Source organism: Uranotaenia lowii, chromosome 3 (assembly GCF_029784155.1).
Source record: "Uranotaenia lowii strain MFRU-FL chromosome 3, ASM2978415v1, whole genome shotgun sequence".
Lineage (NCBI taxonomy): Eukaryota > Metazoa > Arthropoda > Insecta > Diptera > Culicidae > Uranotaenia > Uranotaenia lowii.
In genome coordinates, this window is record NC_073693.1 from 108,916,183 (window position 1) to 108,934,182 (window position 18,000).

The 18,000-nt window shown below is 42.1% G+C and overlaps 2 protein-coding genes across 2 annotated transcripts; both read left to right on the forward strand.

The window, feature by feature from the left end:
* Nucleotides 1-8,313: 8,313 nt before the first annotated feature.
* On the forward strand, nt 8,314-10,500 carry LOC129752507 (uncharacterized). Its single transcript, XM_055748280.1, has one exon. The coding sequence runs from the start codon at nt 8,314-8,316 to the stop codon at nt 10,498-10,500; it is 2,187 nt and encodes a 728-aa protein (XP_055604255.1).
* A 6,706-nt stretch (nt 10,501-17,206) lies between these two features.
* Nucleotides 17,207-17,989, forward strand: LOC129750655 (uncharacterized). Its single transcript, XM_055745660.1, has 2 exons — nt 17,207-17,641; nt 17,704-17,989. Exons 1-2 carry the CDS (start codon nt 17,432-17,434, stop codon nt 17,845-17,847), a joined length of 354 nt encoding a protein of 117 aa, XP_055601635.1. The 5' UTR covers nt 17,207-17,431; the 3' UTR covers nt 17,848-17,989.
* The last annotated feature ends 11 nt before the right edge of the window (nt 17,990-18,000 follow it).

Consider the following 18,000-nt stretch of genomic DNA (forward strand, 5'->3'; position numbering starts at 1 on the left):
TTCCTTTCGGGTCATGGGTGCTTTAAGCAATATCTTCATCGGTTTAAGCTTATCAGCTCGCCTTATTGCCCGGAATGCGTAGAGACGGAGGAATCGGCAGAACATGCTATCTTTGTCTGCCCCAGGTTCAATTCAAGGCGTCAACAACTTCAAAATTTGAACGCTGAAAACATAGTGAGTGAAATGTGTCGCGACGAACAGTCATGGCGTGCTATAGTCGACGAAATCTCGCAAATCATGCGCGATCTGATAAGGATCAGGAAAGATGATGAACGGAGAGAGCGAGATAGTCAACCAAATTTGACAAGCTAATGAAAGGTCTTGGGCATCGTATGACACTTCAATTCAAAAGCAACGCGATCTTAGGGCGCGGTATAACCCTAATCTGGACTCATACGTGTGGTGGGACTTAAAAGGTCTCACGTACTCAGCTACGATCTTTCCTGCAGCAAAAGGAAGCGGAGATACCATTCGGGGTGGTCGTGTCAGGATTCTAGCTTGGTAGTTTCTCAATCGGCCATGCCTTGGTGGTTAGAAATCCTGCGGAAGTGGTTGCTGTGACGAGCGCGAGTTACTTTGGAAGCGTTACCTAACCGGCACACGTTTCGAGGTCCCCGGGATAGTGGATGCTGTGACGGGCGTGAGTTATTATGAAAGCGTTACCTAACCGGCACACGTTTCGGGGTCTTCCGTACCAGTCTGAAGTTGACGATAGAGGAAAAGGAGAAGGAGGAAGAAGGATAAAGCAGAACGATGATCAAGGAGAAATTGAGGAAAAATTGAGAAAGAGGAAAAGGGTGAGATGTATAAGTGCATGAGCACAGCCTACCCCTTGATGTAGTATCATAGGGTGAAACCAAGGGGCACATCTGGCACACGAAGCCCAAGGTGGTTTTAGTGGGACGAACCCACACACGGCAGCAAACACCCGGCTGTTATGGTTTGAAGTCAAATTTCCATCTTGTAAAAAAAAAAAAAAAAAACCGACAGCAGCCCTCTCACGGGCCATGTCGAATAACTCGGCGATCCGCTGCAGCAGAAGGAGGGTCCTGGCGAGTGTTACCTCGTCCATTTTTCGGTACGGAGCGGCAGCCTGGAAGGCAGCCTTGTGTAGGCAGTGTAACCTGCAAAAGCTCTGCAGAGTGCAGCGGCTGATGAACCTGCGTGTAATCAGCGCATACCGAACAGTGTCCTCGGTAGCTGCTGACGTTGTGGCGGGGGTCATGCCCATCTCGGTCTTGCTAGAGAAAGATATCTTCTGCTACGAGCATAGGCACATGCCCGATGTGCGGAAACATGCCAGAGAGGCCTCGATGTCCAACTGGCAGCACCAGTGGGACAGCTCGGATCGTGGCCGGTGGACCCATCGCTTGATCCCTAATATCGGATCCTGGATGGATCGGAGACATGGTGAGGTGGATTTTTGCATGATGCAGTTCCTGACTGGTCACGGATGTTTCATGCAGTACCACCATCGGTTTGGACACGTGGCCTCGCCATCCTGTCTAACCTGCGGTGACATAGAAGAGACGCCAGAGCACGTAGTGTTCAACTGTCCAAGGTTCGAAGTGGTACGTGCTAACATGCTTGCCGCCTGCGGACCAGACACGACGATCGACAACATCGTGCGGAGGATGTGTGAGGACGCCAATACTTGGCGCGTGGTCAGCGATGGGTTCACCCGGATCATGACTGCCCTGCAGAGGAGTTGGAACCAGCACCAGCCCGCGACCGGTGTAGGGTGACTCTTTCGTCGGGGAGCACCTAAGTAGTGTGCGTCCGACCCTGGCAGTAAAGCATACAAAGATAAGACTTTACCTTCTGCGTATGCCGAGCAGCTAGGTACGTCGCGCGTCTGTGTGTAGGATATCTCCAACGTTACCGTCGCGGAGTATCCGAGTCGAACGCGTCCTCTGCGACGGAGGCTGTGGGGATAAGACATGACCTTCTCCGCAGTCGAACTCGTAGGGGGAAGAGTATTCACGTCGCGCAGTCCTCTCGGGTAGAGTGGTCTCACGTCGCCGTCGGATGAGCCACTCGAGTCGGGTAGGATTACATAACCGTCGGGTTACGAAGAAAATAGGACTAAACGACCAAGTCAGACATTTTAAGATATTTGTAGATAGGGTACAAATATTCAAGATCAAGGTTCGCCAAGATGTCTCGAATTGGAACACCGGGTGGTTTACGTCGGGCCCTAAGGGTATCCAGTAGCCAAGCCCTCGATCGATCAAACCGTTCACACGTCCACAAAACATGATCAATGTCGTGGTAGCCATCCCCACAAACACAAACATTGCTTGTAACTAGTTGTATACGAAACAAATGCGCGTCAAGCCAGCAGTGATTTGACATAAGCCGAGAAACCACGCGAATGAAATCACGGCTCATGTTGAAATGCTTGAACCATGCCTTCGTCGGAACCTTAAGGATAATCGTATGGAGCCAACGTCCCTTTGTGCGATTGTCCCAGCTAGACTGCCAAGCGTTAATCGCTAAAGTGCGAGGTATTGAAAAATATTCATTGTAAGTTATTATCCTCTCAAAAATTTCATCTTGTAACGCGCCCACCTTAGCCAATGAGTCCGCATTCTCATTGCCTTGAATAAGACAATGAGACGAGATCCAAGCTAAGGTAATCCTATACGAATTTTCGATCAAAGCGCCCAATATCCCTGAGATTTCCAGCAAAAAATGGGAAGAGCGCTTCATCAGTTTCATCGATTGGATCGCCTCAACGGAGCTGAGACTATCCGAATAAATGAAATAGTGGTCTACGGGCAGTGTGCGAATATGTTCCAAGGTACAATAAATTGCGGCTAGTTCGGCAACGTAAACGGAGCATGGCTCTCGAAGCTTAAACGAAGCTTCAAAGCGCTCACTGTACACTGCGAAACCAGTCGCGTCGTCGATTCTTAAACCATCAGTAAAGAACATTTTTGTAGGATCAATTTCACGTACTTTTGATGCAAAGATTGAAGGAATGATATTAGGTCGGACGTGATCTGGTATTCCACGGATGTCAGCGGTCATGGACAAATCGAATCTTATCAAGGAACTGCTAATCGGGTAAAAGTGACTCGTGCCCGAATTTAATAAAGAAGGATTTATTTCTAATTGTCTAAAAGTATGATAATTGTGTAAATATTTTACTTGCGGATTAATATTCATAAGCCTTTCCAAATTTTCTATCACCAAAGGATTCAAAGTTTCACTTCGAATTAGGAAACGTAGCGATAAATCGAAGAACCGATTTTTCAACAGCATTACTCCCGCCAGTACTTATGGACCCATCGTAAGGCTATGATCATTTAGTATCCGGGCACTTTCTTTTGGTGATATCTACGTTTATAAACCTCGGATATTCAAAACTTTAGTAGCGTTGTGTTGGTTATGAAAAGAACTATCTTGCCTATTTTGATAGATTTTTAAGTTAACGTGTGTTTGAGATATTTACGACACAAAAAGACATGGTAAAAATAATTTTGCACAAATCTGCTCCTTTTACGCATTTTGCGCTTCAAGAATTCTTCATTGTTGACTTGGAAGCTCATAAACTGTTGATTTTTTCTGAATTTTTTTTCGGACCAAATGGTTAAGAAGTATAAGGAGCCAGGAGTTCAAACCAAGCATCTTAGTGGAACCCTTGATCTTAAATATGGTAAAAAGTCTATGGTTATTGGGGATAACTGAATGCAGACTTCTTAAATAATGCAAAAAATCCATTTTCGGCAGGCAAAAAGTGTTGCCTGATTAGTAGACACCAAGTAAATAACTAATAATGATCAATTACAAATATTGTAATCTGTGCATCCGGTTTTTACGCAATATGACAGATGTGTTCTGAAGGACAAAAAAAAATATGTTAAAACCGGATTTAAGAAATCAAATTCTTCGAGATGCCTACTCATGAAAAGGTTCCAACACGATTCAAATTGCTTTTTCAAGGTGAGTTTGTGTAAAATCGCACGATTTTGCAAAGGTTTTGCTTCTGTGGTAAAAAAAATAAATCAATACATGACTGAAAAAAGTGTGCAAAGATAAAAAAGAGATTTTATGAAAAAGTTAGGGTATTTCTTGAAATGATTGATAAATATATTTTTTTTTATATTTTTACATTAAATTTCATATTAAGACCTTCATTTCCTCCATAGAAAGTTTTTCGATCAGATGAATAGTTTTTAAAATACACACGTTTGTAACTGCCCGGATACTAAATAATCATAGCCTTATGTGTCGATTGCATACAACCCATGGCAATACGCAAACAACGATACTGTATTCGTTCTAGTTTAATCAAGTGGGTTTTCGCGGCGGACCCAAAGCAAAAGCTTCCATATTCTATTACCGACAGTTGTTTGGTATAACCTGATGAGGTCCTGCGGATGAGCACCCCACCAGGTTCCGGTAATCGTTCGAAGGAAATTAATTCTCTTTTGGCATTTCTGAGTCAAGTACCTAATGTGTTTTCCCCAGAGGCATTTAGAGTCAAACCAGACACCTACAGTACCGTTCATAATTGTATAGAAATTGGAAGCACGCGCACTGTCACTTCTACTTTGAACTACCATAACTTTTGACTCTGATGATATTTTTTGATCAAATTTTCAGCGTTAGATAGATGCTACAACTACTAACTCGGTTTTACTAGGCGAAAACTCGATACCTAGATTCCTGGCCCAATGTGATAAGTTATTTAGAGTTTCTTGTAACGGTAGTTTAATTTGAGTGCCTGTTTTACCTGTGATATGAACAACACAGTCATCCGCAAGCTGTCGTAGTGTGCAATTTTGTGCGATACAAGCATCGATTTCTCGGACATAAAAGTTGTATAAAAGGGGGCTTAAACATGAGCCTTGGGGTAGACCCATGTAACTAATTCGTTTAACGTTGGTTTCTCCATGACTGAAATGCATGATTTTTTCAGACAACAGGTTATAAAGGAAATTGTTCAATATTGGTGAGAGTCCGCAAGAGCTAAGATTACTAGATAGCACTTCTATGAGCTTTGAAATATAGTTTTATTTTATTTACAAAAAAATTAACCAAAGTTAGGAGAGATAGAATAATAATAATTATTGTTATTAAGATTTGAGACACTTTACCATTTTCACGGCTTTCGTGTCTATCGTTCTACCAGCTTATCACAACTTATCATTAAGATTACAAAGTTTGATGAATTTCCGTACCCTGGGTTCCCATGGGTCACGGCGGCGGTGTGCATGCTTGTGATAATGATGGTTTACTATCATTGTCCTGAAAGGGTCGTTGCACACATTTTGTCAAGCATGGATCATAATATGACTCAAATTAGAAGGCGCGATGGACACCTTTATTTTCATTAAATTAGCGTTCAGGTTCAGTGATTTCCCAATTTTTCATGATCCATGCTTGTTCGGATAGAAGAAAAACCGCTTTTTGTAGCCTGTCGTAGCTGCAGCTCAAAACTAGAAATTTTATTTAGTTAGTAAATTTACAAAGAAGATAGTAAAGTTTTACTCACTTTAAATGGTTTTCTTCTTTCGGGTTTCTAACCGAACAAGTGTAAATTGCCTTCTGCTAGGCTTGCCTATAGGTTATAATTAAAGTTCGATTAGATAATACAAAAAGAATATCGTTTACTTACGATTTAGTGGTGCAAATAAACCCGACTCACTAACTCGCGAAAACTGTATAAAACTAATTTACTTGGTTGAATAACTTGTAGGGGCAACGATCTGATAGCGTTGGATTTCCTACAAGTAATGATTTTTTTCTCCCACAACTTTCAACTGCCAAATCTGTCAGATTGACAAAACTCGGCGCCTTTGCTTTGCAGCAGCGTCGCCGCTCGATTCATGGTTGTCAGCGGTGCCAACAATGCTGATAAGATGAATGGGAGTTGAAACACTTGCCCTCCCTTCCGTTGAACAATGGGAAAATTTTGTAGCGAAAATATCACAATTAGCCGTTGTTGAGAACTGGGTGCACTGCTCCTGCAAAGGGCGCACCCGAGATTACGCGACTACACCTAATTCTGACAACTGACAGAACAGCAGACGGCGATCGTCTTGCTAAGGGGGAGAGGCTGTTGTATATCGTTGATTACGTGGAGGTTGTAGGTACCCAACCATTCGGGGTCCCATCAGGTATGCCGCCCGGGTACTATCAGATTCCCGCAATCAACGATATACAACAGCCTCTCCCCCTTAGCAAGACGATTCAACAGAATGCAGGTAAGACTGTTCCATTCACTTTGATTGACCAATCTCAACTGCCAGAGGAAGAAAGTGAGCCCCTTTCTCATCTCATAGAACAACTTGGACTGAGCCCACTAGAAAGATCTAATTTTTCCCATGTTAGGGACACATACCAAACTACGCCCTCACAGATTGCTGCGCGCCAAGTAATGCATCGCGATTTGCCTGTGTTTTCAGGTGTACTCGCTGAGTGGCCAGTATTTATAAGTACTTTTACTGATACCACTTTAGCATGCGGCTATAGCCCAGCGGAAAATTTACTTCGCCTACAGCGTTGCCTGAAAGGCCCTGCTTTAGAAGCCGTTCGTAGTAAATTAACCATGCCAAAATGCGTTCCTCAAATAATGGAAACACTTCGTCTTTTCTACGGACGGCCCGAATTGATAATTAATGCGCTTTTAGAAAAAATACGTGCAACCCCACCCCCAAAACCAGACCGCCTCGAGACTCTAATTGAGTATGGAATTGCCGTAAATTGCTACACTCAATTAGGTGAATTTGAAGACCTTTAGTATGTTTATGAAAAACGCAATCCAATCAGTCAGCCGGGTTTGTGTGTACAGCGGTGCAACGATGAACGAGAGCAGCAAAGCAAAGCGTGGTGCAGTACATTCGCACGTTGAGCCATCGAAGGATAGAGATGTTCCGGTCATGAAAGGATGTCCGAGCTGTTCTGGTGGGCATTACTTGAAGGACTGTAGCAGATTTAAACACATGGATATAGACGAACGCTGGAAATTTATCCTTTCGATGGGAATATGCCGAATATGTCTCTTCGCTCACGGAAAAAGATCTTGCCGTAGCAACAACAGATGTGGGATTTCCGGTTGCACGAATCGCCATCATTCGCTGCTCCACCCCCACAGTTCTTCGTCACCCCAAGTTATATCCACGTTAAATGCAGAAGAACCAACCAAAACTGAAAGGCAAAATGATTACATTGTCACCGGAGAAACTCTCTCACATCGAAGCTGAGACCGTGGGGTTCTTTTTAGAATAATCCCAATAAAAGTGTTTGGTAATGGAAAAGTTGTGCAAACCTTTGCATTCATAGATGAAGGGTCCCCTCTTACGCTGATAGAAGAGGCACTGACCGATGAATTGGGAGTTAAAGGAACGCATCAAACCCTGTGCCTGCAGTGGACAGGCAGCATGTCCCGTATGGAACCCAATTCTATGCTAGTCGATCTCGTTGTTTCCGGTCTGAATAATCAGAAAAACCTTTTGAAAGAAACGCGCACGGTTAAGGAGTTGACGCTTCCAGCGCAAACGTTAAATTATGAGAACCTGGTCAACAAACACGATCATCTAAAAGGCCTACCAGTGGCCAGCTACGTCGACGCAGTTCCTCGGATTTTGATCGGTGTAAATAACCTACGTTTGACAGTGCCGTTACGAATCAGAGAAGGAAAAGCCGATGAACCAACAGCAGCAAAAACTCGATTGGGATGGTGTGTCTATGGCGGTAGTGGTGAACCGGAGAACACGTCGATTAATTTCCACACCTGTAATTGTTCCGAAGCCGAGTCACTTCACAATATGGTACGTGATTTCGTCTCTCAAGAAGACACAGGCGTTTCGTTTGGAGTTAAGTTGGAATCAGCGGCAGATCAGAGGTCCCGTTCCATTTTGGAGGAATCGACGTGCAGAGTAGGAGAAAGATTTTCCACTCGGTTGCTATGGCGTTTCGACGACTTTGAGTTACCCGATAGCTACCCAATGGCCGTGAAACGTTTGGAATGTCTGGAACGCAAGATGGCCAGAAACCCTGCGCTACGGGAAAATCTGATGAAACAATTAGCAGACTATCAGACAAAGGGTTATGCCCACCAGCTAACAGAAACGGAACAGATGAACTCGGATCCTAGACGTACTTGGTACTTGCCACTCGGTGTGGTTATGAATCCGAAGAAACCAGAAAAAGTTCGGATGATTTGGGATGCGGCTGCAACAGTCGATGGAGTTTTCTTTAAACTCGATGTTGCTGAAGGGACCTGATGAGCTTGTTCCGCTTCCCTGGATACTTTTTCGCTTTCGCCAATATCCGGTTGCCGTAACTGCAGATATAACCGAAATGTATCATCAGATAATGATTGATCCTAGAGACCAACAGGCCCAACGCTTCTTGTGGAGATCCGATCCTGAAAAATTACCAGAAATATATGTTATGAATGTAGCAACATTTGGCGCCACTTGTTCGCCAGCAGCAGCACAATTTGTCAAGAATAAAAATGCGAAGGAATTTGAAAGAAGTTATCCAAGGGCAGTAGAAGGCATTGTACAAAGACACTACGTTGACGACTACGTCGACAGTTTTGAGACACTCGAAGAGGCCTCCGCAGTGTCTTCACAAGTTCGAATGATCCACGCAGCTGGCGGTTTCAACATTAGAGGTTGGCGATCGAACTACAAAGAGGTGCTAGAAAGCCTAGGCGAAAATGCCGCACAACATCCTAAAACTTTGGATCTAGAATCCCGAAATTATGAACGTGTACTATGCATGCACTGGTTGCCCGAAGAAGACCTTTTGGCGTATTCTACTTCACTCCCCCTAGAACTCCGTGATGTTATAACAAAAGATGACCACCCAACGAAACGCCAAGTTTTACGTTGCTTGATGAGTTTTTTTGATCCCCTTGGTATTTTAGCCGCATTTGTTCTTCACGGGAAGGTTCTACTTCAGGATATCTGGCGCGCAGGTACTGAGTGGGACGAGCAAATAAACAAGAATGCCTTTGAGAAATGGTTGCGGTGGACGGAACAATTCGAACATATATCTAGACTTAGAATTCCCCGCTGTTACTTCGATGGGGTAAATAATAGTCGCTACAAACAAACGGAGCTGCACATATTTGTTGACGCCAGCGAGGAAGCGTACGCTGCTGTCGGTTACTTCCGCATCCCCAGCAACTCAGGAGGTTTCGAATGCAGCCTAGTGGCAGCAAAAACAAAGGTTGCGCCGCTGAAACATTGGTCTATTCCACGTCTGGAACTTCAGGCCGCCGTCTTAGGGACACGCTTAAAGAAGTGTATCACGGAAGGACATGCAATATCTGCCCAACGGGTTGTATTTTGGTCCGATTCTAGCACGGTGCTAGCATGGATTCGATCCGATCATCGCCGATTCACCCAGTTCGTTGCATGTCGTGTAGGAGAAATATTATCGACAACAAACATTTCAGAATGGCGCTGGGTTCCGTCCAAGTTTAACGTTGCCGACTGCGCTACCAAATGGGGGCAAGGACCTCCAGTATGTTCATCTGATAGTTGGTTTAGAGGGCCAGCATTCCTATGGGAATCAGAACAAACTTGGCCCCAACCGAAGGCCGTGAAGACAACGACAGAAGAATTAAGAGTTTCCTGTGTACATTCTGGAACGATTGTATCAGTAGAACCGTTAGTTGAGTTTACCAAATTTTCTAAGTGGGAGCGCTTAGTACGAACGATGGCGTATATATATCGGTGGCAGAACCTTGCCATGAAGGGTAATGTAAGCGGTTTTCTTAAACAAGATGAGTTGTTAGCCGGTGAAAGAGCTGTATTTCGCCTTTACCAGTTGCAAGCCTTCTCGGATGAAATTAACGTTCTTAAACGGAATCAAATACTTTCGAAAGAACAACGAGTTCCTTTAGCTAAAACCAGCGTAATTTTCAAGCTCAGCCCTTACTTGGACGAAAACGACGTGCTGCGATTTGATAGTAGAGTAGGAGCAGCGAAGAATGTGGCATCTAATTTAAAATTTCCGGTAATCTTACCAAGAAATCATTACGTGACCGAGCTCATCGTAAATTATTATCATCGCAAGTACCTTCACTGTAACTCAGAGACCGTAGTCAACGAATTGCGACAATATTTCTACATATCACAGCTTCGACCCGTCGTTAAAGGAATTACCCGTAAGTGTCAATATTGCAAGGTGTATCGATCAGAGCCTCAAATACCTCGAATGGTTCCGCTACCTGAAGCAAGACTGGCTTCCTATACTCGCCCTTTCAGCTACGTGGGTTTGGATCTGTTTGGCCCCTTGTTCGTCAAAATTGGGAGGAGTTCGGTGAAAAGATGGGTGGCCCTTTTCACCTGCATGACGATACGGGCCGTACATGTTGAGATCGTCCACACTCTAAGTACTCAATCATGTATAATGAGTATTCGTAGGTTCATCGGCAGACGCGGAGCTCCAATAGAAATCCATTCGGACAATGGCACTAACTTTAGAGGAGCTTACAACATTCTTCAGAAACAAATGCAGCGGTTTATTTAGATATGGCATTCACAAATGCCAATACCAAATGGGTATTTATACCGCCTGGAACCCCGCATATGGGAGGATGCTGGGAGCGAATGGTGCGCTCCGTCAAAACGGCACTGGAAGCGTGTGTTCAATCTGGACGGAAACTTGACGATGAAGCGCTGTACACACTAGCCGTTGATGCCGAAGGGAAAGTGAACTCACGCCCTCTTACTTATCTACCTTTGGAGTCAGAGGAGCAGGAAGCCCTGACACCCAATCACTTTTTGCTTGGCAATTCGAATGGAGTGAAACAGAAACCTGGGAACATATCCAATGTGAAATACGAGATAGGCCATACTTGGAATCAGATTCAACAACAACTTGATGTCTTCTGGAGTAGATGGGTGCGTGAATATTTGCCTTCAATAACGCGCCGCACGAAATGGTTCAATGATGTCAAACCCGTTAAAATCGGGGACTTCGTGGTTGTTGTTAATGAAGCACGGCGCAACGGTTGGACTCGAGGTCAGGTTCAGGAGATAATCCATGGTGCAGATGGACGCATTCGCAAAGCTATCATACTTACAAACAAGGGGCTCACACGGCAGGCGGTCTCAAAATTGGCAGTCTTAGACATTCAAATGGGAAACGCAGAACCTAGACGACCCTGAGGCCAGCGTTACGGGGGGGGGAGACTGTTGAGAACTGGGTGCACTGCTCCTGCAAAGGGCGCACCCGAGATTACGCGACTACACCTAATTCTGACAACTGACAGAACAGCAGACGGCGTGCGGGTGTTTATATGAGTTTCTCCTTTTTTCTCAGCTTAATCTCTTGAACGTGGCCGACGATTGACGTGGTTTAATAAGTGATTGGTGAAAGTGATTATTAAGATCTTTATTTGAAAGTTAAACAAACCATTACAATATTTTTCCTTCTTTGCTATATTAGATTCACTCAAGGCGAGCAGGCTGCAATTATAGTTAATCTGAATAAGCCTGAGTTTCTCCTAAAAAGGTTAGATCTTATTGCCACTATGTCACGTTGTATTAACCATAACCTCAATTTCAAGATATCAAATCCTTTCCGGAAGAATTAGCAGAATAATCGTTGAATTAGTATCGAGGAAACACTATTAATGTAAGTTTGAGTGAGATTGAACGCTTTGAAAACCAACTAACAATACCCAAGTAACAATTTTAGTTTTATAAGAAACTGGAAGGGTACTTCTATACTTTGTTATAAAACAACGTTTAGTTTTATAAACCCCATTAAAACATCTTTAAAACACTTACAAGTGTAAAAAGGCCCACCTACAGGAGGTTCTGGAGGACACATTACAAGTACCTTATACAACCGTTATGGATTTGTGGTAGCTGTCAAATTTCAGTTTGGGTGAATTTTTAATTTCTTGACAGCGGTTTAGAATTGATTGAAAAAAAAAACAACGGGGAAAATATTCTGACTGAGACACACAAAATAAGATGCATGGTTCCATTTTGTAAGGAATAAACAGCATAATAAATAATTCGTTTAATCCAATTAAAATGTGTGATGTTTTTCGCTTTACACATGCATAAATCTTAAGCGCTTAAAATTTTATCGATGGATTTTTCGAAATAGACGTGAAAAAAACGCGCTCCACAAAAGTTTTGCAAAATAAGAGAATAAAATACATAAATATTTATGTTCCAACATAATAATTAGATCTGGATTTCTGTAATTTATGAGTATTTTATAAAATGTTTGTGAGGATAAGCAGGTGATAGTTGCAGTTTTTATGGGAAATAACCCCTTATAATATTAAAAATCATGAGAATTATTTTCTCAAAATATTCAATTTACCATCCGAAAATGGCGTTTCAGCTGATGAGATGAACATGAATTCGTGATTCTAAGAAACAATAAAAAACACTCCAGAATTCACTTTTTATTCAATTTTTATTTATTCCGGGTGTGTTGCTGAAGAAAAATTAAAATCCGATATCGACTTATCACTTCACTCATATAACATCCAGACACATTTGTGACTTTTGATGGCCGGGGCAATTGTATCGGATTGCGGACGGACAGGTAAGGCAGGGGATGCATTGTCTTCATGTTTCCAGATATCACCTAAAGCAGTAAAAAAAACATATTAGCTCCACGATAAGGATTATCAAATGATGAAAAATTTACCTTTTTAAGATTTTTTTTTTTTATTTGTCTGCGTTTACACGACTTTGGCTAGGGCCAATTATGGCCCAACTTGGCTGACTAGTGTATGTTACAGTTCTTGTGTATATGTGTTCTTGTGTTGTTTTTCTGCATATCTATTTTTAGAATTTTCGAATCTACTTTATCGGTAGCTATTGTGCCTGCTCTTCTTGTGTTTATACTCCGGGGAGTTTACAATCGTTATTTCGAATACATGTGCGTGTTTGTTATTCATGGTTGTATGGGCGATACCCGATTTTTTTACTTCTTGTGTTTATACTCCAGGGGAGTTTACAATTTCTTGTATGTTTTGTCCGAAGACCTATTCTTGGCCGAGGCCTTTATTCGATTCTTGTACTCATGAAGAGTTTACAATTCTTGGTTTTTTTTATTGTCCGAAGACATTCTTATTCTGTGCGTTTCCGAAGACCTATTCTTGTTAGCCCTAAGCTAAAGATGTATAACTTAGGGCTATTTTTTGTTAGGGGGGTGAGGAATCGAACCTCTCATCATCTGATTGAAAATCAGACCGGCTAGCTGACTGAGCTAACCACCCCCCCCCTATTTTTTTAGATTTTAGAAATCGATTGCAAAATCCTTTTTTTTTTGTTTTCTTGTTCATCTTCTTTTCGTTGTTTTTATTTATTTTTCGATCAGTGACACTTGACGTTTTATGACATTTTGACAGGGTTTTATAGCAAGGTTTTGTAATTGCTTTATAGCGGCTTTCAAAACCGCTATATACACGGAGAATAAAATATTCTTAAATTTGATTGAGGTTTTCTAAACAGGTTTTATAATCGTCCCGTAGATATCCTGAAAGTGGTATTTGTAAGTGTCTTGTCGAAAGACGCTTCACGGCTATAAAGACTTCCGCAATTACGTTATAAAACTTCGAAATTTTACTATAAAACCATCAAGTGTTTAAAATGTTGCTTGGGATATGTTTATAATAAATTACAGTTTGAAGCGTTTCGCTACCAAAATTGGTTTTTTACTCGAATATTCAACAGCCGTCATAAAGTGATATTTTTCAATAGGGCGTAATCTGTTTGGTTAGGTAGTTAGCTAGATTAGTTTCAAAGAATTAGAATGTTTCAAATATTGCTAGGTAATGGTATTCGCCTCCCCAATGCTCTAGAATGTGTGCATTTGCGGTTTATGAATTTCGTTGGCTTATTCTTAAATCAAGCATTTTACAAAAACTAGATGCTCATTGGACGGGAATACTGTTTTTGACAAATATGATATTTCATTTTGTAATACACTTCCGACATATGTTATTATTTATTTACTTTTGGTAGGTTTGGTTTGAAATTCATAAATCGAAGTATAAAATAGAAAGTATGATTTCGATAAGCAAGGATGAGTAGATAGTCCAGATAATTAAGTTCGAACATTTAAAATCAGGCAAACGGTTTATTTAATTAGAGTCGCTATCGTGTAGATTGAGTGTAGTTTGTCAGAGAAGTTGACCACAATTAGTGATGAGGTTTTAAAAACCAGCATTGTTCTGGTCCTATTCTGTTGATAATTTGACGATACTTATAACTAAGCTATTTAAGCATTCAGTTTATTGTTTGATCAGTTGAGGAGAAACTTTTTCTAAATTCTGTTTTTTATGATATCCTAGTTGAGTTACCGAATCACCGTGTAGATGCGTATAATCAATGACTAGAAGATATATCTTTAACTTAGCAAATCTATGATTAGATTCGAGTTCAAATTAACAAGAATAAAAATTTATGGAAACGAGTAAGGCTAGGTGACAGGTAGGGAAAATTTAACTACGGTAAGATCGTGAACCCTTCTGAACAAAAAAAAACAAAAAAAAGTTCAATGAATTTCAAAACACAATTTTCCCTATCATTACAGTTGAAAAGAATTTCATAGATAGAGCCTTCCAATCCTCATAAGTCTCGGGCTTCGTTAAAACCTCGACATTCTACCAAAATGTGTTGAACTGTTATTTGAACTCCGCAGAAAAATAGAATAAAAAAAAATTCTAATAGTTCTGTAAGTTTACAAATTACTGTATGAACTTCCCCTTGTAGACTGCCATGTATTCAGTCGATATGGTTTGTATTGGAAGATGGTTCCAGTGAGACGCACCATAAATCAGGGTACTTTTCCTAGATGAAAATCTCCATGAAGCGCATTCCAGTCTAGGATGTCTTCGGGTTTTCGATAAAACTCCGCAATGATCTGGAGCCATTCATGAACGCCAGTCTTGTGGAGGCATGAAAACTGTAGTTGGGACGACGTTATTAGCAATCGAATTCTAGCCAAAAGAGAACGGTATATCAAAGGACTGTCAGAAGTTGAGGCACTCAAGATTCAATAGTGCTACTTCTCCACAGCGTCTGTCCCAATATCGAAAACCAATTTAACCACACATCTTCTCAGTTGCTAGTGAAAACGCATATAGAAGCGCAACATACTTTCGGATCAAAATCAACTGTTACGGCATCAGCGAACGCGCCTTCGCTACCAAGAAGACCCCACCAACAACTGACGTCAATGCTGACTAAAGAGAAGCCTTCCGGTAAAGAAAAAAATAAACGTAGAAAGAAGACATACTAGTTTACAAACGGATCCTTGATTACACATGGTGGAACGTTTAGTGACATACGACAGTTAGTGTAGACGGTTTCATTTCTCCAAAATTGATTTATTTGCTAAAACTAGTGAACAACTATCTACAGTTTGTCATCACAGTTTGTATCACCATTCACTGTCGCAGTTCGATCATAAAGTCACTATCACAGCTTGTTACGAAAAGACCTTAGACTTACGAATCTAAAACACCGATCAGTACACGATACTACCGTTCAGGACTTGAACCCCGGCAACAAGACCATTATATTTACCATAGCGCAGGCACTAAACGTTAAATTTAAGAATCAAATAAATTGTTTAAATCTACAGAAGCCTTATATCTTGTCGCCGAATCGGGAACATCAACGGTCAAGCACATTGTGCTATTGTTGCTGCAAAGGCGAAGGTGGCCAGACTGCAGCATTTATCGATTTCTCGACTAGTGCTCTTGGCGGACGTTCCTGGTGCAACGAGAAGGTTTTTTTCTAGGCGGACTCGTTGACAGTCCTCTCGTGGATAGTAAGAGACCATCGAAAATACTAACAGTAGTAGTAGGAGTAACAAGTGCAAATTTCTAACTTTCTCAAAACTACAATTAATTAAAACTAGCTGACCCGGTAAACTTCGTTACTGTTACTCAGGCTAGCCTAGCCGAAGGCACTCTTTGCAGCGTGTTCGGTCGGATTGAAGAAACCATTAAAAGCCGAAAAAATATCTTCTACAATCTTTTTCTAAAAACTCATGTATAATTATCCTTTTAGTTTTGAGCTACCGCTTAAACATTGCTTCAAACCCCGGAACGATCGAGCAAAATGCTTCATCATCTCCATCCCCATCATACCACAATCTCAAGGAAGAATATCCTGTATGGCGCCTCCTGTTGGAAGCGACAAGCCAAACAAAATATTCATTAATACTCTAACGTTTTGTAACATAAGTGTTTTCCGTAACCTGAACTAATAGGTAATTGTAACTCTAGACTACGTTAAAGTTAATAAATTACAAATACTTGCCGTGACCCCAATTTCGGCCAGAGGTCGGACAGTCAGCGATTCATATGCCACTTGGAAACATTTACCAAAAAACCAGAAACACTGGTCTTCTTTCGGTTTTTTACTTTTCCTTCCTTTCACTGGAAGCTTCTTCATTCAGTGCCATCCCGGTTTTTAACGAACGGCAGAATCACTCACACCCGGCTAGTTACCAAATCCCACCCTCCTCTTTTCCCCCGATCAACCACACCATACACAGGAACAAGACAACCAAACGAACCGGCAACGATAGTTGCGAGAGCGTCCGGATATTTGTGTGGAGAAATCCCAACACTTTGCCTCTTCGGCCACACAATTGCCCCTACGGCCAAACTAGAAAAGCTTGTTATGCTGCTGTTGCTGATGGTTTCCTTAGTCTTCCTGCACCACGAAGATTTTTATCACACCGGTACCGGAAATTGACTCCCGGAACTTTACGGGATTTTGCACCGCTTAATGGCTAACAAATGGGCCGCAAGCTTTTTCCTTTTTTTGATTTTCATACACAAATTCTTTTCTTTTTGGGTTCACTTTTTGTGCCCCTTGTGAGCCTTCCCGATCCCCCGAAAAGGAATAACCACGATCAACCTCGCGTGATACAATTCACTATAGCGACCAAGGCGGCCCAACAACCCGAGAACGATGGTCGCGCAAACACCGGTTTGACCGAAATACCGCACCAAGTCCCGAAGATACCAATAAAATAAATTTAACGGCTTCCGACGGAGTTCAAATTGGCCGCACTTGTCGTATAACTGAAAACATTACGAATTTCAAAATCAAAACAAACGTATGGAAAATATTTAGTACAGTTGCAGGATGGCATATCTGTACTAACTGATTTTAGAACATTTGCAGGATGGCATGGATTTATAAATCCATGCCATCCTGCAAATGTTCTAAAACTGCTAACGGGTACCCACGAAATGCAGCGAAAATTATGTAAAAAAAGACTCTACCATGCGTCATTTAAGCCTAGTCCAGTGTAAGCGTGTGAGCAAGAATTTGTTTATTTAGTACGGATCGGTGTCATCCTGCAACGTCTGTCAGATTCGCAGCTGTTTTCGGAAATTTTGTCTCCGGAGCGCTGCACGCGTCGACTCCGGCTTTCGGTACAACCCAGACGGAGACGAGCCATGGCCATGCTGCCAACACCACAATCAACAAGATTTTCGGTGGTTTGGAGGGAGCAGAACCAACACCGCACAAGTAGCAGCTGCAGATCCGGTTTTCGGGGGATTCGGAACGGCGCAACCTTAAAGGCGGGTTCGACTGGCTTCGAAGAATTCGGTGCGATGGCTACCATTTCGGCTGCAGGGGGTTCCGGGACAACGTCCGCCGCTTGGGTAATGCAATAAAAAAAATATAATTTTTATCTCATATTGCTAACGACGTCCTTTGTTTGTAGCTCCCGCTTTTGATGAAATCGGAGGATTCGGAAAGGGCAATCAGAAGCAGTTCGCTTCCGTTCCGGTTCGAGCATACTCATACTTTTACCAACACCGGTTTTGAAGAATTTAGTAGCTCCTTCGGAGCGGGAACTTTCGCGTAGCATCCGGCTAAAAATGGCTAGATTTCGTGCTAAATAAGAGTAGCGACAACCGGCTCTTATTCTGGAATAATAAGCTTTGGCCCAACAGATTTTCAATGTTTCGATCTTCGTTTTTCATCAACTAGAATTATTCGAACACCAAGCTGGGCACCG

Excerpts from the sequence above, each read along its gene's own strand:
- LOC129752507 (XM_055748280.1), top strand. The coding sequence starts at position 8,314 with ATGTATCATCAGATAATGATTGATCCTAGAGACCAACAGGCCCAACGC.
- LOC129750655 (XM_055745660.1), top strand. The coding sequence starts at position 17,432 with ATGGCCATGCTGCCAACACCACAATCAACAAGATTTTCGGTGGTTTGG. Across the intron at positions 17,642-17,703 it reads GGACAACGTCCGCCGCTTGG|CTCCCGCTTTTGATGAAATC; the intron begins GTAATGCAATAA and ends CTTTGTTTGTAG.